This window comes from Aedes aegypti, chromosome 3 (genome assembly GCF_002204515.2).
Source record: "Aedes aegypti strain LVP_AGWG chromosome 3, AaegL5.0 Primary Assembly, whole genome shotgun sequence".
Lineage (NCBI taxonomy): Eukaryota > Metazoa > Arthropoda > Insecta > Diptera > Culicidae > Aedes > Aedes aegypti.
The window spans coordinates 181,931,581-181,957,366 of record NC_035109.1 but is presented as its reverse complement, the minus strand read 5'-3'; the positions used below and the strand labels follow the sequence as shown (position 1 = coordinate 181,957,366).

At 38.5% G+C, this 25,786-nt stretch overlaps 1 protein-coding gene across 1 annotated transcript; it reads right to left on the bottom strand.

Annotated features, from left to right (window-relative positions):
* Nucleotides 1-1,804: 1,804 nt before the first annotated feature.
* On the bottom strand, nt 1,805-21,068 carry LOC5578558. The gene is made up of 3 exons (XM_001663899.2): nt 20,629-21,068; nt 20,425-20,562; nt 1,805-2,951 (listed from the first exon to the last, which is right to left on the bottom strand). The coding sequence occupies exons 1-3, from the start codon at nt 20,977-20,979 to the stop codon at nt 1,899-1,901; spliced, it is 1,542 nt and encodes a 513-aa protein (XP_001663949.1). The 5' UTR covers nt 20,980-21,068; the 3' UTR covers nt 1,805-1,898.
* Between the last annotated feature and the right edge of the window lie 4,718 nt (nt 21,069-25,786).

Sequence of the window (25,786 nt, the reverse complement as noted above, 5' to 3'; positions counted from 1 at the left end):
TAATCCAAATCAAATATAGATCCAATCAAAATCCATTTCAAATCCAATCCAAATCCAATCAAAATTGAATACAAATCCAATTCGAATCCTACTCCAAATTCAATTAATGTCCGATTAGAATCCCTTAAAAATCCGATCAAAATCCTATAAAAATCAAATACAAATTCAATTCAATTCCAATCCAAGCCAAAATCAATCCAAATCTGATCCAACTCCAAATTCAATCAATATCATATCCAAATCCAACAAAACTCCAATCCAAATCAAAACCAAATCAAATCCAAATCCAAATTCAATTCTAATCCAAAACAATTTCAATTAATTTCAAATCCAAATCCAATCAAAATCCAACCCAAATCAAAATCCAATTCAATCCAAACAAAAATCAAATTCAATTCTTATCCAAAACAAATTCAATTGATATCAAACCCAAAACAAATGAAAATCCAATCCAAATTCAATTAATATCAGATCAAAATTCAATCAAAATCCAATTCAAATCCAATCCAACTTCAATTAATATCAGATCAAAATTAAATTAATATCTAATCCAAATCAAATATAGATCCAATCAAAATCCATTTCAAATCCAATCCAAATCCAATCAAAATTGAATACAAATCCAATTCGAATCCTACTCCAAATTCAATTAATGTCCGATTAGAATCCCTTAAAAATCCGATCAAAATCCTATAAAAATCAAATACAAATTCAATTCAATTCCAATCCAAGCCAAAATCAATCCAAATCTGATCCAACTCCAAATTCAATCAATATCATATCCAAATCCAACAAAACTCCAATCCAAATCAAAACCAAATCAAATCCAAATCCAAATTCAATTCTAATCCAAAACAATTTCAATTAATTTCAAATCCAAATCCAATCAAAATCCAACCCAAATCAAAATCCAATTCAATCCAAACAAAAATCAAATTCAATTCTTATCCAAAACAAATTCAATTGATATCAAACCCAAAACAAATGAAAATCCAATCAAAATTCAATTAATATCAGATTAAAATCCCATAAAAATCGAATTTTAATCCAATAAAAATCCAATCCAAATTTAATTCAATTAATATCAAATCCAAATCAATAAAAATCCAATCCAAATCCAATTCATATTCAATCCAAATCCAAAACCAGTCCAATACAAACCCAATCTAAATCCAATTCAAATTCAATCCAAATAAAATTCAAATCCAAATCCAAATTCAATTGTAATCTAAAACAAATTCAATTAATATCAAATCCAAATCAATCCATATCCGATCCAAATCCAATACAAATCTAATCTAAATCCAATTCAAATCCAACCCAAATCTATATACAATTCTAATCCAAAACAAATTCAATTAATATCAAATCCAAATCAAATCCTAACCCAATCAAAATCCAATCCAAATTCAATTCTAATCCAAAACAAATTCAATTAACATCAAACCCAAATCAAATCAAAATCCAATCCAACTCCAAATTCAACTAATATCAGATCATAATCCAATCCAAATCCATTTCAAATCCAATCCAGATCCAATCCAACTCCAACTCAAATCCAATCGAATTTTAATTCAAATCCAATCCAATCCAACTCCAAATTCAATTGATATAAGATTAAAATCCCATAGAAATCCAATTCAAATTCAGTTTTGATTCAAAACAAATTCAATTAATATCAAATCCAATTCTAATGCAGATAAAATCCAGATCCATTCCAAATCCAATCTAGAGTCAATCCAAATCCATTTCAAATAAAGCGTAACAATAGAAATTATTCTGGAGATTCAAAGAGATGCAAAGATTTTGTTTCTTTTATTAAAAAAGTAGTAACAATAAGTTAACATATTGGCAAGAAATGGCATGTCATGCTGTTTGTACACATGGAAGTGTACATTTTACTCAACATCGGTATCTGAGCTGCTACTGGAACTGGAACTGCTGTAGGAGGCTGCTGGAATGATGTCTACCTCCTTGATGGCGATTTGTTCTAAAAGATCTCCGTTTTCGATTTCTTCAGTTGTTTCGTCGATTCTGGGTGAGAGATGTTGAGAATGTTGTCGCCTCTTTTTTGTGTGGGAGGCTTTCGGAGCGCCAGATCTCGCAATTTTCCGTTTCAACTCTGTATTTTTCTGCCGTAGAAATTGGCTGAACGATTCTTCCGTGTCTTCTGCCGAAAATTCGAAGTCAGCAGATCTTTGAATACGGCCAACAAATTGAACAAAGCTTGGAAAATTGTCTTTGAAACTCTTGTTCTTGTTGGCTGGTTCACCTTTTTTTGCTCGTGAATTTCCCAACCACGAGTACGAAACTAAAATGGACGGGTCAACAAATTTCCGTAGTAGGTTTCGGAAGAATGGTTTTCCTTCGCGTTTGCCATTTAATTTGAAAACGGTTTCGAAGAATCTATAAAGTTTGTTTGCATATGACTGTGTTTTTAATTGATGCTCCAGTTCTCTCAGTTTTTCCTCGGTTTTAACCGGCATGAGATCGTCAAACTCGGAGAAATCTTCGTCGTATTTTTTCACATCTCCATCCTGCATTTTTGTCGATAGTTTGGTTTCGAAGAGTCGATTTATATTGGCCATGAAAGCAAAAACCTTCTCCAGCATCGTTTCCATTCTGGTAACCCGACCTTGCAAATCTCGAAGGACTGTCATGATTGAGGTGTCATGACACATTTGTTCTTCTTGAGTCGGTTGTTCGATAGAACATGGCTGATCATTCTGATTTCCCGTAGTGTCGAGAACATTGTTTAGATCATTGTCGGTGATAACATTACTGCTGTCCAGTATTACACTGCTTTGTGTTGTAGGTTGAATTTGAGTACTCGTCGAAGCATATGAGTTAGCTTCACCAGCAATGATTTCCAAACATGTTCCGTCACTCATCTGGACATATTGCCGACCGTCACCTGACTGAATGACAAACTGAGTCATAGTTTGGTCAATCTGAAAATAAAATAAAACATATTGTCAAACATACCAGATGTTACTTCATAACTTATTAATCAGAAAACACTTCAACTACAGCCACTCTATTGACATAGGCGGATAGGACTATCTGAGCCAATCGGATCAGAGCTAATTGAACATAATAGGTAGATAGTACTTGAATCGATGACCAGTATTTTGACCGTAGGAATATGTAAATCAACAAAAAACAATTGCGATTTGATATTCAAACAAACTTTCAGGCCAGCCATGCTGTATGCTGTACCAATAACGAATAGCTGTTGTAATACTAGGAAGAAAGCTCTGCGGTGGATTTAAAATTAAATTTTGAAAATGATCCCGAAGCTGCGTCCCTGGTATAGTACTAATGAGTTACAAAGAATATCGAATGTTGAAACATTGTAATAAATGTCAAATCAAATCTATATAAATCTAAATGGAACGGTGTTTTTACGTCACGGAATAACTTGAGACTGAGACAACGGATTTATATGATTCTTTCACAGTTAGATTCTTGAAGTGTTCTGACGTGATTGTATGTACTAAACATCGAAGAACTCCACAGGAATATTAAAAAACAGGAGTAGAAAACTGACACGTTTTAAGTAAAATTTTGTTAGACATTATCGAGCAGTCTACTGCGGGACAAAACAAGGTTTGTCGGGTCAACTTGTTATTAATAATTTTAGACAAAAACCGTTGCAATTTTCTATTACCATGATAAATGCGTTATATATTAAGGTTAAGTTAATTGAAAGCTTTTTTCCGTATAATCAGGTGAAATCAACTCATCTGTATAACTTCTGCACTACTACGACAAATGAAATGTAAAATGTTGTTAGCAAAATGTTAATAATTGCTTAATTCATTTCTACCAAAGGGCCTGTTCATTAGGGCGGCTCAAAATTTGAAAATGTTAGAAAATCCAATCTCCCATATGTTCCTTAACATTCTTACCATAAAAAAGGTGATGTGTGAAATTTTCAGCTTTCTAAGTGGTGAACCTACATTGTCTTTGGGCCACCTTTACCCAAAGACAATGTAGGTTTATATGGAAATCGCCATGGAGAAATTTTGAGAAATGTTCCAAACAAGCTAGTACTGTAATGTGAGTACAAACTTATTATCCCATAGCAAAAACTCGTTTTTCAAACCATAATAAAGAACTTTGCTGAAGAGAGAAATTCAATCCGACGGATAACAGAAGAGATATCCATGAGTTAGTTTGCTATTATTTAGCTTAATATGAGATTATAGCCCTGCAAACATGTACAAAAATCCCAAACAAAATTAGCTCAAAAGGGATTTGTTTCTTCAGCATCATCCTTCACTAAGGTTTGAAGAATGAGTTTTAAATATGGGATGATAAGTTTCTACTTAAATTACAGTATTAGCGTGTTTGGAACATCTCTCAAAAATTTTCTATAGAAATTCCCATATAAACCTACATTGTCTTTGGGCCACCTTTAAATCACCACCTAGAGAGCTGAAAATTTCACAGAACACTTTTTTTATGGTAAGGATGGTAAGGAGCATATGGGAGATTGGATTTTCAAACATTTTTAAAATGTGAATCGCCCTACTGTTCATAAATTTCATAACGCTGAAGGGGGTGGGTGGGTGTTCTTAAAATGTTACAGCTCATACAAAATTTGTAAAACAGTCATACAAAAAGCGTCACAAGGGGGTAGGTGGGTATCAAAAATGCCCATTTTTATGAAATTTGTGAATAACCCCAAATGAGGATGTTAGTGTTTTCTAACACAGAACATCTAGATATAAGATATGCATGTAATAATTGGAATAAAACTTATAAATAAAATAAATAATACTAGAATAAAATGAAGGAATTACAGGAAAAAATTACGAATTTTTATTGGTATTAAAGCAAAGTGCAGTTCAAAAATATTAGGTGAAATTTGACTTTAATGAATCTCATTAGTTGATCGATTAGAAGCCTTCCTTAGCAGGACACTGGTTAGAGTCCGCGACTACAACGCGAAGCCATGCTGAAGGTGTCTGGGTTTGTTGAAGACGCCATCTTTCTAAGTGGTCAGGCTACTGAGCTATACACAAAACAAAAATTCAATGCTCACTAGCGCCACCTGGTGAGAAAATATCGAATCTCTTGGCTCGAATAATGATAGCCCTTGTGCTACTGAACAACTTTGTCGAAGACGCCATCTTTCTAAGCGGCCAGGCCACTGAGCTATCCGCAAAATAAAAATTCAATGCTCACTAGTGCCACCTGGTCAGATAATCTTGAAGCTTTTGGCTCAAATAATGTTAGCCCTTGTGCTACTGAATAACTTTGTTGAAGACGCCATCTTTCTAAGTGGTCAGGCTACTGAGCTATACACAAAACAAAAATTCAATGCTCACTAGCGCCTCCTGGTGAGAAAATATCGAATCTCTTGGCTCGAATAATGATAGCCCTTGTGCTACTGAACAACTTTGTTAAAGACTCCATCTTTCTAAGTGGTCAGGTAACTGGACTATGCGCAAAACTAAAATTCAATGCTCACTAGCCCCACCTGGTGCGAAAATATCAAATCTCTTAGCTCAAATAATGCTAGCCCTTGTGCTACTGAAAAACTTTGTTGAAGACGCCATCTTTCCAAGTGGTCAGGCTACTGAGCTATCCGAAAAACAAAAATTCAATGCTCACTAGCGCCACCTGGTGAGAAAATATCAAATCTCTTGGTTCAAATAATGTTAGCCCTTGTGCTACTGAACAACTTTGTCGAAGACGCCATCTTTCTAAGTGGTCAGGCTACTGAGCTATCCGCAAAATAAAAATTCAATGCTCACTAACGCCACCTGGTGAGAAAATATTGAATCTCTTGGATCGAATAATGATAGCCCTTGTGCTACTGAACAACTTTGTTGAAGACTCCATCTTTCTAAGTGGTCAGGTAACTGGACTATGCGCAAAACAAAAATTCAATGCTCACTAGCGCCACCTGATGAGAAAATATCGAATCTCTTGGCTCGAATAATGATAGCCCTTGTGCTACTGAACAACTTTGCCGAAGACGCCATCTTTCCAAGTGGTCAGGCCACTGAGCTATCCGCAAAATAAAAATTCAATGCTCACTAACGCCACCTGGTGAGAAAATATTGAATCTCTTGGATCGAATAATGATAGCCCTTGTGCTACTGAACAACTTTGCCGAAGACGCCATCTTTCCAAGTGGTCAGGTAACTGGACTATGCGCAAAACAAAAATTCAATGCTCACTAGCGCCACCTGATGAGAAAATATCGAATCTCTTGGCTCGAATAATGATAGCCCTTGTGCTACTGAACAACTTTGCCGAAGACGCCATCTTTCCAAGTGGTCAGGCCACTGAGCTATCCGCAAAATAAAAATTCAATGCTCACTAACGCCACCTGGTGAGAAAATATTGAATCTCTTGGCTCGAATAATGATAGCCCTTGTGCTACTGAACAACTTTGTCGAAGACGCCATCATTCTAAGTGGTCAGGCTACTGAGCTATACACAAAACAAAAATTCAATGCTCACTAGCGCCACCTGGTGAGAAAATATCGAATCTCTTGGCTCGAATAATGATAGCCCTTGTGCTACTGAACAACTTTGCCGAAGACGCCATCTTTCCAAGTGGTCAGGCCACTGAGCTATCCGCAAAATAAAAATTCAATGCTCACTAACGCCACCTGGTGAGAAAATATTGAATCTCTTGGATCGAATAATGATAGCCCTTGTGCTACTGAACAACTTTGTTGAAGACTCCATCTTTCTAAGTGGTCAGGTAACTGGACTATGCGCAAAACAAAAATTCAATGCTCACTAGCGCCACCTGGTGAGAAAATATCGAATCTCTTGGCTCGAATAATGATAGCCCTTGTGCTACTGAACAACTTTGCCGAAGACGCCATCTTTCCAAGTGGTCAGGCCACTGAGCTATCCGCAAAATAAAAATTCAATGCTCACTAACGCCACCTGGTGAGAAAATATTGAATCTCTTGGATCGAATAATGATAGCCCTTGTGCTACTGAACAACTTTGTTGAAGACTCCATCTTTCTAAGTGGTCAGGTAACTTAGGACTATGCGCAAAACAAAAATTCAATGCTCACTAACGCCACCTGGTGAGAAAATATCGAATCTCTTGGCTCGAATAATGATAGCCCTTGTGCTACTGAGCAACTTTGTCGAAGACGCCATCATTCTAAGTGGTCAGGCTACTGAGCTATACACAAAACAAAAATTCAATGCTCACTAGCGCCACCTGGTGAGAAAATATCGAATCTCTTGGCTCGAATAATGATAGCCCTTGTGCTACTGAACAACTTTGCCGAAGACGCCATCTTTCCAAGTGGTCAGGCCACCGAGCTATCCGCAAAATAAAAATTCAATGCTCACTAACGCCACCTGGTGAGAAAATATTGAATCTCTTGGCTCGAATAATGATAGCCCTTGTGCTACTGAACAACTTTGTTGAAGACTCCATCTTTCTAAGTGGTCAGGTAACTTAGGACTATGCGCAAAACAAAAATTCAATGCTCACTAACGCCACCTGGTGAGAAAATATCGAATCTCTTGGCTCGAATAATGATAGCCCTTGTGCTACTGAGCAACTTTGTCGAAGACGCCATCATTCTAAGTGGTCAGGCTACTGAGCTATACACAAAACAAAAATTCAATGCTCACTAGCGCCACCTGGTGAGAAAATATCGAATCTCTTGGCTCGAATAATGATAGCCCTTGTGCTACTGAACAACTTTGCCGAAGACGCCATCTTTCCAAGTGGTCAGGCCACTGAGCTATCCGCAAAATAAAAATTCAATGCTCACTAACGCCACCTGGTGAGAAAATATTGAATCTCTTGGATCGAATAATGATAGCCCTTGTGCTACTGAACAACTTTGTTGAAGACTCCATCTTTCTAAGTGGTCAGGTAACTGGACTATGCGCAAAACAAAAATTCAATGCTCACTAGCGCCACCTGGTGAGAAAATATCGAATCTCTTGGCTCGAATAATGATAGCCCTTGTGCTACTGAACAACTTTGCCGAAGACGCCATCTTTCCAAGTGGTCAGGCCACTGAGCTATCCGCAAAATAAAAATTCAATGCTCACTAACGCCACCTGGTGAGAAAATATTGAATCTCTTGGATCGAATAATGATAGCCCTTGTGCTACTGAACAACTTTGTTGAAGACTCCATCTTTCTAAGTGGTCAGGTAACTTAGGACTATGCGCAAAACAAAAATTCAATGCTCACTAACGCCACCTGGTGAGAAAATATCGAATCTCTTGGCTCGAATAATGATAGCCCTTGTGCTACTGAACAACTTTGTCGAAGACGCCATCTTTCCAAGTGGTCAGGCCACTGAGCTAACCGCAAAATAAAAATTCAATGCTCACTAACGCCACCTGGTGAGAAAATATTGAATCTCTTGGCTCGAATAATGATAGCCCTTGTGCTACTGAACAACTTTGCCGAAGACGCCATCTTTCCAAGTGGTCAGGCCACTGAGCTATCCGCAAAATAAAAATTCAATGCTCACTAACGCCACCTGGTGAGAAAATATCGAATCTCTTGGCTCGAATAATGATAGCCCTTGTGCTACTGAACAACTTTGTCGAAGACGCCATCATTCTAAGTGGTCAGGCTACTGAGCTATACACAAAACAAAAATTCAATGCTCACTAGCGCCACCTGGTGAGAAAATATCGAATCTCTTGGCTCGAATAATGATAGCCCTTGTGCTACTGAACAACTTTGCCGAAGACGCCATCTTTCCAAGTGGTCAGGCCACCGAGCTATCCGCAAAATAAAAATTCAATGCTCACTAACGCCACCTGGTGAGAAAATATTGAATCTCTTGGCTCGAATAATGATAGCCCTTGTGCTACTGAACAACTTTGTTGAAGACTCCATCTTTCTAAGTGGTCAGGTAACTTAGGACTATGCGCAAAACAAAAATTCAATGCTCACTAGCGCCACCTGGTGAGAAAATATCGAATCTCTTGGCTCGAATAATGATAGCCCTTGTGCTACTGAGCAACTTTGTCGAAGACGCCATCATTCTAAGTGGTCAGGCTACTGAGCTATACACAAAACAAAAATTCAATGCTCACTAGCGCCACCTGGTGAGAAAATATCGAATCTCTTGGCTCGAATAATGATAGCCCTTGTGCTACTGAACAACTTTGCCGAAGACGCCATCTTTCCAAGTGGTCAGGCCACTGAGCTATCCGCAAAATAAAAATTCAATGCTCACTAACGCCACCTGGTGAGAAAATATTGAATCTCTTGGATCGAATAATGATAGCCCTTGTGCTACTGAACAACTTTGTTGAAGACTCCATCTTTCTAAGTGGTCAGGTAACTGGACTATGCGCAAAACAAAAATTCAATGCTCACTAGCGCCACCTGGTGAGAAAATATCGAATCTCTTGGCTCGAATAATGATAGCCCTTGTGCTACTGAACAACTTTGCCGAAGACGCCATCTTTCCAAGTGGTCAGGCCACTGAGCTATCCGCAAAATAAAAATTCAATGCTCACTAACGCCACCTGGTGAGAAAATATTGAATCTCTTGGATCGAATAATGATAGCCCTTGTGCTACTGAACAACTTTGTTGAAGACTCCATCTTTCTAAGTGGTCAGGTAACTTAGGACTATGGGCAAAACAAAAATTCAATGCTCACTAGCGCCACCTGGTGAGAAAATATCGAATCTCTTGGCTCGAATAATGATAGCCCTTGTGCTACTGAACAACTTTGCCGAAGACGCCATCTTTCCAAGTGGTCAGGCCACTGAGCTATCCGCAAAATAAAAATTCAATGCTCACTAACGCCACCTGGTGAGAAAATATTGAATCTCTTGGATCGAATAATGATAGCCCTTGTGCTACTGAACAACTTTGTTGAAGACTCCATCTTTCTAAGTGGTCAGGTAACTTAGGACTATGCGCAAAACAAAAATTCAATGCTCACTAGCGCCACCTGGTGAGAAAATATCGAATCTCTTGGCTCGAATAATGATAGCCCTTGTGCTACTGAGCAACTTTGTCGAAGACGCCATCATTCTAAGTGGTCAGGCTACTGAGCTATACACAAAACAAAAATTCAATGCTCACTAGCGCCACCTGGTGAGAAAATATCGAATCTCTTGGCTCGAATAATGATAGCCCTTGTGCTACTGAACAACTTTGCCGAAGACGCCATCTTTCCAAGTGGTCAGGCCACTGAGCTATCCGCAAAATAAAAATTCAATGCTCACTAACGCCACCTGGTGAGAAAATATTGAATCTCTTGGATCGAATAATGATAGCCCTTGTGCTACTGAACAACTTTGTTGAAGACTCCATCTTTCTAAGTGGTCAGGTAACTTAGGACTATGCGCAAAACAAAAATTCAATGCTCACTAGCGCCACCTGGTGAGAAAATATCGAATCTCTTGGCTCGAATAATGATAGCCCTTGTGCTACTGAACAACTTTGCCGAAGACGCCATCTTTCCAAGTGGTCAGGCCACTGAGCTAACCGCAAAATAAAAATTCAATGCTCACTAACGCCACCTGGTGAGAAAATATTGAATCTCTTGGCTCGAATAATGATAGCCCTTGTGCTACTGAACAACTTTGCCGAAGACGCCATCTTTCCAAGTGGTCAGGCCACTGAGCTATCCGCAAAATAAAAATTCAATGCTCACTAACGCCACCTGGTGAGAAAATATCGAATCTCTTGGCTCGAATAATGATAGCCCTTGTGCTACTGAACAACTTTGTTGAAGACTCCATCTTTCTAAGTGGTCAGGTAACTTAGGACTATGCGCAAAACAAAAATTCAATGCTCACTAGCGCCACCTGGTGAGAAAATATCGAATCTCTTGGCTCGAATAATGATAGCCCTTGTGCTACTGAACAACTTTGTCGAAGACGCCATCATTCTAAGTGGTCAGGCTACTGAGCTATACACAAAACAAAAATTCAATGCTCACTAGCGCCACCTGGTGAGAAAATATCGAATCTCTTGGCTCGAATAATGATAGCCCTTGTGCTACTGAACAACTTTGCCGAAGACGCCATCTTTCCAAGTGGTCAGGCCACCGAGCTATCCGCAAAATAAAAATTCAATGCTCACTAACGCCACCTGGTGAGAAAATATTGAATCTCTTGGCTCGAATAATGATAGCCCTTGTGCTACTGAACAACTTTGTCGAAGACGCCATCATTCTAAGTGGTCAGGCTACTGAGCTATACACAAAACAAAAATTCAATGCTCACTAGCGCCACCTGGTGAGAAAATATCGAATCTCTTGGCTCGAATAATGATAGCCCTTGTGCTACTGAACAACTTTGCCGAAGACGCCATCTTTCCAAGTGGTCAGGCCACCGAGCTATCCGCAAAATAAAAACTCAATGCTCACTAACGCCACCTGGTGAGAAAATATTGAATCTCTTGGCTCGAATAATGATAGCCCTTGTGCTACTGAACAACTTTGTTGAAGACTCCATCTTTCTAAGTGGTCAGGTAACTTAGGACTATGCACAAAACAAAAATTCAATGCTCACTAGCGCCACCTGGTGAGAAAATATCGAATCTCTTGGCTCGAATAATGATAGCCCTTGTGCTACTGAACAACTTTGCCGAAGACGCCATCTTTCCAAGTGGTCAGGCCACCGAGCTATCCGCAAAATAAAAATTCAATGCTCACTAACGCCACCTGGTGAGAAAATATTGAATCTCTTGGCTCGAATAATGATAGCCCTTGTGCTACTGAACAACTTTGTTGAAGACTCCATCTTTCTAAGTGGTCAGGTAACTTAGGACTATGCGCAAAACAAAAATTCAATGCTCACTAGCGCCACCTGGTGAGAAAATATCGAATCTCTTGGCTCGAATAATGATAGCCCTTGTGCTACTGAGCAACTTTGTCGAAGACGCCATCATTCTAAGTGGTCAGGCTACTGAGCTATACACAAAACAAAAATTCAATGCTCACTAGCGCCACCTGGTGAGAAAATATCGAATCTCTTGGCTCGAATAATGATAGCCCTTGTGCTACTGAACAACTTTGCCGAAGACGCCATCTTTCCAAGTGGTCAGGCCACTGAGCTAACCGCAAAATAAAAATTCAATGCTCACTAACGCCACCTGGTGAGAAAATATTGAATCTCTTGGCTCGAATAATGATAGCCCTTGTGCTACTGAACAACTTTGCCGAAGACGCCATCTTTCCAAGTGGTCAGGCCACTGAGCTATCCGCAAAATAAAAATTCAATGCTCACTAACGCCACCTGGTGAGAAAATATTGAATCTCTTGGATCGAATAATGATAGCCCTTGTGCTACTGAACAACTTTGTTGAAGACTCCATCTTTCTAAGTGGTCAGGTAACTTAGGACTATGCGCAAAACAAAAATTCAATGCTCACTAGCGCCACCTGGTGAGAAAATATCGAATCTCTTGGCTCGAATAATGATAGCCCTTGTGCTACTGAACAACTTTGTCGAAGACGCCATCTTTCTAAGTGGTCAGGCTACTGAGCTATACACAAAACAAAAATTCAATGCTCACTAGCGCCACCTGGTGAGAAAATATCGAATCTCTTGGCTCGAATAAAACGGATGTTTGGTTCTCCAGATCGGTGCTCTTGAAAATTTGAAGTTTGGCTTCGATTTATCTTCACCTTAATGCAATCAACATGATCCGAAACCACAAATCGGTTGAAAATCATGAGCTGTGGATTAACACTAACCTTGATGCAACATTATAGGTATCACAACGAAAAATGGCCTCGATTGGCTTTAATACTTTTTTTAAAGTGACATAGTGACCTGTCACTACGGTTGTCTGAGTGTGTGCTAAGCTGGTCAGGCCACGAGCTATCCGCAAAATAAAAATTCAATGCTCACTAACGCCACCTGGTGAGAAAATATGATTTTCTTGGCTCGAATAATGATAGCCCTTGTGCTACTGAACAACTTTGTTGAAGACTCCATCTTTCTAAGTGGTCAGGTAACTAGGACTATGCGCAAAAACAAAAATTCAATGCTCACTAGCGCCACCTGGTGAGAAAAATATCGAATTCTTGGCTCGAATAATGATAGCCCTTGTGCTACTGACAACTTTGTCGAAGACGCCATCATTCTAAGTGGTCAGGCTACTGAGCTATACACAAAACAAAAATTCAATGCTCACTAGCGCCACCTGGTGAGAAAATATCGAATCTCTTGGCTCGAATAATGATAGCCCTTGTGCTACTGAACAACTTTGCCGAAGACGCCATCTTTCCAAGTGGTCAGGCCACTGAGCTATCCGCAAAATAAAAATTCAATGCTCACTAACGCCACCTGGTGAGAAAATATTGAATCTCTTGGATCGAATAATGATAGCCCTTGTGCTACTGAACAACTTTGTTGAAGACTCCATCTTTCTAAGTGGTCAGGTAACTGGACTATGCGCAAAACAAAAATTCAATGCTCACTAGCGCCACCTGGTGAGAAAATATCGAATCTCTTGGCTCGAATAATGATAGCCCTTGTGCTACTGAACAACTTTGCCGAAGACGCCATCTTTCCAAGTGGTCAGGCCACTGAGCTATCCGCAAAATAAAATTCAATGCTCACTAACGCCACCTGGTGAGAAAATATTGAATCTCTTGGCTCGAATAATGATAGCCCTTGTGCTACTGAACAACTTTGTTGAAGACTCCATCTTTCTAAGTGGTCAGGTAACTTAGGACTATGCGCAAAACAAAAATTCAATGCTCACTAGCGCCACCTGGTGAGAAAATATCGAATCTCTTGGCTCGAATAATGATAGCCCTTGTGCTCCTGAACAACTTTGTCGAAGACGCCATCTTTCAAGTGGTCAGGCCACTGAGCTATCCGCAAAATAAAAATTCAATGCTCACTAACGCCACCTGGTGAGAAAATTTGAATCTCTTGGTCGAATAATGATAGCCCTTGTGCTACTGAACAACTTTGTTGAAGACTCCATCTTTCTAAGTGGTCAGGTAACTAGGACTATGCGCAAAACAAAAATTCAATGCTCCCTAGCGCACCTGGTGAGAAAAATTCGAATCTCTTGGCTGGAATAATGATAGCCCTTGTGCTACTGACAACTTTGTCGAAGACGCCATCATTCTAGTGGTCAGGCTACTGAGCTATACACAAAACAAAAATTCAATGCTCACTAAGCGCCACCTGGTGAGAAAATATCGAATCTCTTGGCTCGAATAATGATAGCCCTTGTGCTACTGAACAACTTTGCCGAAGACGCCATCTTTCCAAGTGGTCAGGCCACTGAGCTATCCGCAAAATAAAAATTCAATGCTCACCAACGCCACCTGGTGAGAAAATATCGAATCTCTTGGCTCGAATAATGATAGCCCTTGTGCTACTGAACAACTTTGTTGAAGACTCCATCTTTCTAAGTGGTCAGGTAACTTAGGACTATGCGCAAAACAAAAATTCAATGCTCACTAGCGCCACCTGGTGAGAAAATATCGAATCTCTTGGCTCGAATAATGATAGCCCTTGTGCTACTGAACAACTTTGTCGAAGACGCCATCATTCTAAGTGGTCAGGCTACTGAGCTATACACAAACAAAAATTCAATGCTCACTAGCGCCACCTGGTGAGAAAATATCGAATCTCTTGGCTCGAATAATGATAGCCCTTGTGCTACTGAACAACTTTGCCGAAGACGCCATCTTTCCAAGTGGTCAGGCCACCGAGCTATCCGCAAAATAAAAATTCAATGCTCACTAACGCCACCTGGTGAGAAAATATTGAATCTCTTGGCTCGAATAATGATAGCCCTTGTGCTACTGAACAACTTTGCCGAAGACGCCATCTTTCCAAGTGGTCAGGCCACTGAGCTATCCGCAAAATAAAAATTCAATGCTCACCAACGCCACCTGGTGAGAAAATATCGAATCTCTTGGCTCGAATAATGATAGCCCTTGTGCTACTGAACAACTTTGTTGAAGACTCCATCTTTCTAAGTGGTCAGGTAACTTAGGACTATGCGCAAAACAAAAATTCAATGCTCACTAGCGCCACCTGGTGAGAAAATATCGAATCTCTTGGCTCGAATAATGATAGCCCTTGTGCTACTGAACAACTTTGTCGAAGACGCCATCATTCTAAGTGGTCAGGCTACTGAGCTATACACAAAACAAAAATTCAATGCTCACTAGCGCCACCTGGTGAGAAAATATCGAATCTCTTGGCTCGAATAATGATAGCCCTTGTGCTACTGAACAACTTTGTTGAAGACTCCATCTTTCTAAGTGGTCAGGTAACTTAGGACTATGCACAAAACAAAAATTCAATGCTCACTAGCGCCACCTGGTGAGAAAATATCGAATCTCTTGGCTCGAATAATGATAGCCCTTGTGCTACTGAACAACTTTGCCGAAGACGCCATCTTTCCAAGTGGTCAGGCCACCGAGCTATCCGCAAAATAAAAATTCAATGCTCACTAACGCCACCTGGTGAGAAAATATTGAATCTCTTGGCTCGAATAATGATAGCCCTTGTGCTACTGAACAACTTTGTTGAAGACTCCATCTTTCTAAGTGGTCAGGTAACTTAGGACTATGCGCAAAACAAAAATTCAATGCTCACTAGCGCCACCTGGTGAGAAAATATCGAATCTCTTGGCTCGAATAATGATAGCCCTTGTGCTACTGAGCAACTTTGTCGAAGACGCCATCATTCTAAGTGGTCAGGCTACTGAGCTATACACAAAACAAAAATTCAATGCTCACTAGCGCCACCTGGTGAGAAAATATCGAATCTCTTGGCTCGAATAATGATAGCCCTTGTGCTACTGAACAACTTTGTTGAAGACTCCATCTTTCTAAGTGGTCAGGTAACTTAGGACTATGCGCAAAACAAAAATTCAATGCTCACTAGCGCCACCTGGTGAGAAAATATCGAATCTCTTGGCTCGAATAATGATAGCCCTTGTGCTACTGAACAACTTTGCCGAAGACGCCATCTTTCCAAGTGGTCAGGCCACCGAGCTATCCGCAAAATAAAAATTCAATGCTCACTAACGCCACCTGGTGAGAAAATATTGAATCTCTTGGCTCGAATAATGATAGCCCTTGTGCTACTGAACAACTTTGTTGAAGACTCCATCTTTCTAAGTGGTCAGGTAACTTAGGACTATGCGCAAAACAAAAATTCAATGCTCACTAGCGCCACCTGGTGAGAAAATATCGAATCTCTTGGCTCGAATAATGATAGCCCTTGTGCTACTGAGCAACTTTGTCGAAGACGCCATCATTCTAAGTGGTCAGGCTACTGAGCTATACACAAAACAAAAATTCAATGCTCACTAGCGCCACCTGGTGAGAAAATATCGAATCTCTTGGCTCGAATAATGATAGCCCTTGTGCTACTGAACAACTTTGCCGAAGACGCCATCTTTCCAAGTGGTCAGGCCACTGAGCTAACCGCAAAATAAAAATTCAATGCTCACTAACGCCACCTGGTGAGAAAATATTGAATCTCTTGGCTCGAATAATGATAGCCCTTGTGCTACTGAACAACTTTGCCGAAGACGCCATCTTTCCAAGTGGTCAGGCCACTGAGCTATCCGCAAAATAAAAATTCAATGCTCACTAACGCCACCTGGTGAGAAAATATTGAATCTCTTGGATCGAATAATGATAGCCCTTGTGCTACTGAACAACTTTGTTGAAGACTCCATCTTTCTAAGTGGTCAGGTAACTTAGGACTATGCGCAAAACAAAAATTCAATGCTCACTAGCGCCACCTGGTGAGAAAATATCGAATCTCTTGGCTCGAATAATGATAGCCCTTGTGCTACTGAACAACTTTGTCGAAGACGCCATCTTTCTAAGTGGTCAGGCTACTGAGCTATACACAAAACAAAAATTCAATGCTCACTAGCGCCACCTGGTGAGAAAATATCGAATCTCTTGGCTCGAATAATGATAGCCCTTGTGCTACTGAACAACTTTGCCGAAGACGCCATCTTTCCAAGTGGTCAGGCCACTGAGCTAACCGCAAAATAAAAATTCAATGCTCACTAACGCCACCTGGTGAGAAAATATTGAATCTCTTGGCTCGAATAATGATAGCCCTTGTGCTACTGAACAACTTTGCCGAAGACGCCATCTTTCCAAGTGGTCAGGCCACTGAGCTATCCGCAAAATAAAAATTCAATGCTCACTAACGCCACCTGGTGAGAAAATATTGAATCTCTTGGATCGAATAATGATAGCCCTTGTGCTACTGAACAACTTTGTTGAAGACTCCATCTTTCTAAGTGGTCAGGTAACTTAGGACTATGCGCAAAACAAAAATTCAATGCTCACTAGCGCCACCTGGTGAGAAAATATCGAATCTCTTGGCTCGAATAATGATAGCCCTTGTGCTACTGAACAACTTTGTCGAAGACGCCATCTTTCTAAGTGGTCAGGCTACTGAGCTATACACAAAACAAAAATTCAATGCTCACTAGCGCCACCTGGTGAGAAAATATCGAATCTCTTGGCTCGAATAAACGGATGTTTGGTTCTCCAGATCGGTGCTCTTGAAAATTTGAAGTTTGGCTTCGATTTATCTTCACCTTAATGCAATCAACATGATCCGAAACCACAAATCGGTTGAAAATCATGAGCTGTGGATTAACACTAACCTTGATGCAACATTATAGGTATCACAACGAAAAATGGCCTCGATTGGCTTTAATACTTTTTTTAAAGTGACATAGTGACCTGTCACTACGGTTGTCTGAGTGTGTGCTCCTTTTTTCGAGGTCCTGCGAATTATCGTGGGATAAACTTCTTATAAAGCGCCGTCCACAAAATACAAAAGCGTTACTGACGGGTTGTGGAGGGGGTTGAACATTTCAAAATTTAGCTTTACGTAATAAATGGATGCTGCCTAAACGTTAAGGTGTTCATACTGCCCCACAGGGGTGTCCACTTTGCCGTGCTAGCTTAATGGTGAGTACCAAATTAAAACTTTGTTAACCTCTTTTCTTGAAATAAAATATTGTTTTTATAATTATGCAACAATTCTAAGGAAATGCTTCAATATTCTGGAAAGCATACTGCATATCAAAAACAGTATAATATTTATGTATTGCCAGTCAAAATTGAGAAATTCCTTATACCCCTCTTCTTAAAATCCCCCTAAAATGCTACGTTATTTGACGTCCACAGGGTCTACAGGGTGTCCATTCAAAATCAGTTTTCAAATTCTCGGATTTTTCCCGGACGCCTAGACATTTAGAATCGGATGACATAATGGTCCTGCGACTCCATTTTTCCCAGACATGTTTATAGAAAGTTTTGATGTTTGTTAGACCTTCCAAATATTCGTTTTTAAACTATGGATTTCAAAGCAGTATCTACAAATTCAAAATATTTTTGTTTTCACCTTTAAAAAACTTTATGCAGATCGATAACATTAGAATACTATGACATTGGTCAGGTTATAAATTGTCCAACAATGGAAACTATTAAAAAGTTCCTGAAATATCAAGTATAATAAAATGTTGAGTGTAGTTTCATAAATATTGTACAAAATATAGTAGGGGATTACTCGAAGCACTACCTCTTGGAGTTTTGCAAGTTCTACAGCTGCTCGCTCTGGAATGTTAAAAATTTAGTATACAGAATTAATCAACCTCTTTTTTTTCATTCAAGCTGGTCAAAATTGAAAAACCAAAAATTATTCAGGAGTTTTTTTTTTAATTCAATGCTGTGGCTTGAACAAAGCTTTTATTATCATTATCATTGGACCAGATCTTCAGAAATATAAATTTAATTTTCTAACAAGAAATCACTTGTTTACCGTGTGGACATCGGCCTTACATCATCCAAAAATTATTTTTTCGACAGCTTTTGGAGAATGTAGAAGACATCATAATAATTAAATCTAGATGAAAAAAATCGGAATTTGGCTTAAAAACATCATGAAAAAGGTCAGGCTTTCGAAGCGTCCATGGTATTTCGAATCCTTGACAAGTTTGAGATGGCATATGGCTGGTTTCTGAGTCCTGGCAAAACTCATAAACGATACCTTGCCTAAAAAGCATTTATAGCTTGCTTGCTAAACAAAATTGACATAAATCCAAACAAGCATTTTTGCAGGAATCCATCAAAGATTTTCCGAAGAATGCGGTCAAGAACTGAACAAAAATCTGACATAATACCTAGGAGATTTTTCCATTTATTAATCAATAAATGATCTTGCCATGTTTATGGAAAACAGTAATAGTTCAGTAAATCTACAGAAAACCATACAAAATCTGATCATCACCAGTATTAGCGTCTCCAGGAATCAGGAACAGTCAGGAATGCTTAAGAAAATGTTCAGTATTTCAATATGGATCTCCTAAGAAATTTCTCAAAAATAAATCAACTCAGTTTATTACCATCTGTTAGAAATCTTTGAAGAATTTCATGAAAAATGATATCTTTCATAGAGCTCACTAAAATCTCTTATGGAACTGCTAATTACTTTTTCAGTGATTTTCCAAACAATTTATGGTCCATTCTCGTTTCGATTTTCGGGTTCTAGCAAAAATATTATCAAGAATTTTCCATAAAACTAAATGGAAATCTATCAAGCATCCTACCAAGAAACTTGTCAAGAATCCATGAATATTTTCCTAGAAATTTTTCAAGAATCCAATTGTTGCGACTGTTTTTACAGTGAAACTGGTGACACTGTAAGTCTTATATTCGTAAGTAGTGTAAAGGAATCGGTTGGAGAGTAAGTGTCTCTAGAAGATTCGTTCGTGAAACTATCATGTAAGATATTAACTTGTAAAAGGAATATATAGAAATGAATTTAAATAAATTATTGCAGCATTGAAGCTGATGTAAAGTAAACGCTGCTTTCAATATGTGTTTCATCGAACTAGAGACGACTACGCCCAACACCAATCATATTCCAAAAGATTTCCTTTGAGTCTTCAGCCATAAATTCACTACAGACCTAGCAAGAAACAGGTCAAAATTGTGAGAAAAATCCGGCCAAAATATCTCCTGAGAATCAATTTTTTAAGGATTTTGCTAACTCTATCAATCCACAAGTCATGATGCAAAGTGAATGAACTGTAAAGCAGTCGTGCCCACCAGACAAAAATGTCTAGTTTCGCCCGGTGTATTCTACAATTTCCCGGGTATTTCCTGTATTATTCCCGGTCATTTGGAATTCCCGGGTTTTTCCCGCTTTTCCCGGACGAATGGGCACCCTGGTTCTAGAATCGAGGTCTTAATTCCTGACGCCCATTTCGAACTCATCATCGGCTTTACTTCCCTTACGAAGGAGGACGTGATCATGAATTTTATTGCCCATACTCGCATAACAGCCCCATATTCGATGGGATTTTCTATAGAAATAGGATTGTTATGCGTGTATGAGCAATATATGTCTCAGCAAATCCTGATGGCTTCGAAGGGAATTGACATCCGACCGATGATTTTAACATACCTGAGAGATTTCCGTGATTTGCTGTGATGCAGTGGAGGCAACGCCACGCAATTCCTCTGGGCGTGAGGTCGTCTGCGGTTTTGGCACTGGAAAAAGTGGGTATGTGGCCTCGTTCTCCGGAGGGCTTGTTACGTGATCCTGGTTAAAGGAAAATAATAAGTAGTTAGAATAAAAAAAATGAACTAAATCTCAATTCTCAATTACCTTCTTACTGCTTTTCAGTTCGTACACTTTTGGCACAAATTTGACCTTTTTCTTGCCAGGATTGGCCCGTGTTCCTAGAGTTGACTGTACAGCATCCTCCGAGTCCGTGACCGCCTCCAACCGTCGCATCACGTCTTCAGCAACCGCATATGACGAGCCACGACCAACAACCTTACATTTCTGAATTTTCCAAACATCAATGTTTGGTTCCGAAAATCCATCTTTGGAAAGCGATACCAAATTTGCTGGCGGCCAGTAAACATGGTCTCTTTTGGCCCACTTTTCCGGCACAACGGTCATGCACGGTTTGGATTTTTTATTCTTGCGGGTTTGCACAACGACAAACGGCATTACGACTGATTAAACCGGATTTAAAAGAACACAAAAAGGATCGAACCGCACTTCTTAAAATATCGGTAACAAAAACATGCTAAGCGATTCGTGAGGCTTTCAACTTTGCGATGAACACGGTTAAATCAAAGTGATTGAAATGTTGTAATAATGTAGGAAATCAATTGTATGAAATGTTTCACTACACCCTAATTGAACGTTGCCTCAATGTTGCATAAACGTGTGCACACTGAAAATATTTGTAACTTATACCTTACGTTGCATTTATCACATCTGCAACAGCAGCAAAGACTTGGTACATGTTTGCAACGTTAATGTATCAGTATTTGTAACTTGCAAGTTCATTGAATTGCATCGAACGAAATCTAACACCACCGATCAAAATTATTTCGATAATGTAAATAAATCAAGCTTTAATTCAAGCATCTCATCAAAGCTCGATTGATTTTAAATTGCAGCATTTCGGAGAGCGCCGCGAGCTACCGTTTTGATTCATAATACGGACACTTGAGGCCTCAGTGAAGTATAACCCAGCATAGAGCATACAAAATAAGACATTATGTATGATTCTTTAGCGTTATCAAGCATCGGAAGCCCTTAACTTTCGAATGATGGGTAAAGAATACGCTTCCGCAACTTGAATAATTTTAAATAAATCAAAATGTGTGGCCTTCTCATGATTCTTATTCCGGACGCTTCCTCACTTTTGCTTCATATTCCGGACACTTTGATTCGAATTCCGGACAGCTCATGATAATCATTAATGGAACAGTCTAATCATCAATTGAAATCGTCAAACCACTAAAGAGACATCTAAGGTAGTCGGACATCTTAAATTTTCAAAGATATTTATGGAAAAAGCTTACTTAAACGAGTCTTGAAATTGTGAACTTTTGAACGGCAAAAATTGAAACATTTCGTGTGAAAAGTTTTCCATACAAAGTAGAGTGTCCGGAATTTGAAGCTGTCCGTAATATGAATCAAAACGGTATTTCTGCGCGAGTGTTAAATATTTCTTCGCGTTGAAAAATGGGTTAACCAAAACGGCAACGCGGATCTACTCAAATCAGAGTTGTTTCAGCGCAAAACCGTAGTTGAGCCTAATAACTCAAATTTGGCTAAACTTCCAAGGCCTCCATTAGGTACTTTGCCTTTGAAACCATAAGAAAAATTTACTTACATTTGGTTTGATTCAACGCAAAATTAAGTTCATTCAAGCCAAGCTTGAGAATAATGTATTTACCCAAATTGGGCTTTTTGGGCCAAACTACCCCCATTGAGTAGGTACAGCTCTCTCTATTTTTGACAACATTGGTGAGGAAGAGAGAGAACACCGAGAGATTTTGGGTTGAGAGAATAATCGATATACTTAATTTTGAATAAATTCAACTCAAAAATTAGGTAAACTGTTTTTTTCCGTGAACGTGCGAAGTACGATATTTGACCAACTTCGCCGCGTCAAAATTCAATTCTCAATAGTGCACATGATGCACACGGTGTAGTCCTTAAGATGCGCACTATTCTTCTCGGAATTTTTACCTAAATTTTGAGTTTACTCAAAATTAAGTATACCGATTATTCTTTTAACCCAAGATCTGTAGCACATTGTAAACATTACTCTTTAATATAGAAGCGTGCATAGTGACGTCACGAAAAATTCTCCTTCTTTGTTCCTCTTTCATCACGCTCAATTGACTGTCATGCTCTTTGACATTCACTGCTGGAATTGATTAGATTTTTTATATTGAGTTTCATCGTTACAGACATTCACTGCTGGAAATGTTGACATTTGTTTATATGGACTTTCGAGGTGATGTGGTGCGTGCAACGCTCTATATATATATACCAATCCAATAGGGTCCTAAAGCCCTGTCCCAATTTTAGTGCCAAACGCTTAAGTTTAGGGGAAAATTTACATGTTTACTCAATGGATCATTGAAAGTAGTTTTTGCAAGTGCTCACCGCATCAAAAGAAAGGCACCACTGTATATGGGATTTAACATTGTGACAGCATTGCTGTTCTGTCAAACACACAAGGCTACGGTGGCGCTATCTACACTGTGAACTCAGCATTACTCTTTAATGTGGAAATAGTATCCATTATTTTCTGATATATGGAAACGTCAAAATGGGGGGTATTTCATTTTTTCAAATAATGGGTATTTTTTGCCCTTTTTTATGTTCGGTTCTTTTACTGTATAATGGGTGAAAATTTCCTTGCGATATAATAATAGTGGAACTCCCCATTATATTATGCAGCAGTTTGTGATGCGCATAGTAGTTCGTTCTCGAAACAAAGAAATTAAGTGTTCAGAAAGGTCAAGGTCAAGGTAGGTGAACTAAATGAATTCATATTCCTGCCGTGTGCACTAACTAGGAGAAAAATCAAATTTTACAGGATGATTATAATGCCGAGTATATCCCACCACAAAACCTCCAGGAGAAGCAGCCCCGATTTCCAGGCCAGCAACTCTACATGGCTGATAACAAATGATTCTGCTGCATTAGATACCAAATAATTGTTGTTGATTATTAATGTTAAATGAAATAAATTTATGTTTTTTTATCAATAGGATTCCATTGTTTTTATACGAAAATAGCATACAAATCAAATTAAATTCTCATATATAAAAAAGAGTAAATTTTACTCTGTTCCTCAAAATATGTTTTTCGAATAGTGGGTAAAATTCACTCGTTGATCTGACGTACAAGCCGTTTACTCTTTAATGAGTACAGGGCCTTTACTCTTTTTATGAGTTAAACTAGTTTCTCTCAAAGTGGGTACTTTTTTACTCTCTAAAGGGTACTTTGACCTTACAGTGTATGCTTTCTATAGCGGCCGTCTTTTTTCGTTGATTCGAGTCCAAAAAAAAAATTTTTATTATGTTATTTTAGATTTTGTCACACCGCTTGGCTTAAACTCAAATTTTTGGGTGTATTTTGTTTTCCGTGTCCCTTTCGAAATCTCAGATAGGAACAACCCTACACGGAGAGGCGAAACAACTCAAAGCTGACATAAAAAGTACCTAAAATTAAGTACTTTGCCAGCACCGTTGAAATAAGTAATTTTATGTTCTCTGTTTTAAGTACTTTTAACTTATTCTCAGAGTACTACCGATAAAACTTATTTTTGAGTTATTTGAGAATTATGATTTTTGATGATTTATTTTGTTTACTTTTCGTCCTATGAAAGTACCCAAAATGAAGTGTTGAAACCGCACTCTATTTTGGATGAAAAATAAAAACGACTTCATTAGGATAGGTGATAAGAGAGATTTTATTGCAATATTCAGGTAAGTTTCCATGTTTTTATTAAATAGCAGTCGTTTTCCTACGAACTTTCACTATTTTATTGCAGATCTATGCAACGTTCACGGGAGTTGAAAAAAAAATGCACCAACAGAAAGAGGACCGTAAAATCCTTCCCGTAATTAAAAGGAATTCCAAATACGTTAAACTTGAATTTCACAGGTAAGAATCGGTGCAATGTTATATTTGAAACAAGACTTAAGTATTTATAATATTAGCAGGACAGCCTCACAAAGCAGATGCATCACATGAGCAGGAGGAATCTCACACCCTACAGGAGCAGGAGGATTAATCACGCCCTACACATTCGTCACCGGAACACGGGTTGCGGATATTCTGAATTTTCCGAAGATCATTAAGATATTTATGTGTTAAATAATTATGTAATCGAAAGTGTGCATAATAGTGAAAAATAATATATAATTTATAAAGCTAATCTATGCAGTTGTTTCAGAGAAATCACGATCAAAATTTCGAACAATTTTGCCACCGCTAAGAACCCTATTTTGAGTAGTTTTACCCCAAAAATCACTATTCCAGAAATAGTTAGTTTTTACTTAAAACGCCCTCTTCGTGGAATGACTCGAAATTGAATACCTTGCAAAATACTCAATTTTGAATCATTCCACTTAGCTGTCAAGATGAGTACAAAAGAGTTAATTTTAGGTAGTTTGGCCTCTCCGTGTAGTGCTAAAACTAAAACCCTGTGGTGTTTTTGTCTACTAATAGAACGTCAAACATGATCTTTAGTGTCAAGGTTTATTTATGGACCCAACTTTTAAATTGAAGTTTGAATATTTATAGCCGTTATTTGACCGGAAAAAAATACTAAAGTAGTTGCAGTAACACGTTTTTTCGTGTTATCAAATAAAAAGTAAGAGGTTGTTTCCAAGATACGACCGCCAAGTTGACGTTGGATATCGTTAGCCTCTTCTATTTCCTGGCTTGGGACCGTCACGAACTTATGAAAGATTTCTACTGCTAAAAATCCAATGAACTTTCACACTATTTGTTGCATGTCAATTCTGATTTATTATAGACATTTGTGTTATTATTTTGTGTTGATACAAAATAACCACTTTACATGTATTCAGAAGCTTAGTCCGTTATATTTAAGAATTGATTTTTAAGTGTATACTTAATCATTGTTAATTTGGAGCAATTAATTCAAAATATTTGAATCATTCCTTAACAATAGAAAATATATTGCATTCCGACAGCACTGCAGCAGCGTCTTCGGAAACATTCCCAAATTGTCGTTTTGTCAATTATTCATAACTAATGAGAGATGAATTATAGCAAGAATGTGGTAAACACATTAGCAAATATAACACAAATAACTCTTTAGTACACATTTGTTAGCCCTGAAAAGGGCCGATTGAACTGTGAGAATCGAATAACTATTATTTAGTTCACCGACAGTTCTGTTGCTGTGAGAATTGCCAATACTGTTGCGCTTCATGGTAGAAATATTTTCAAAACTCTTTCAAAATTGAAT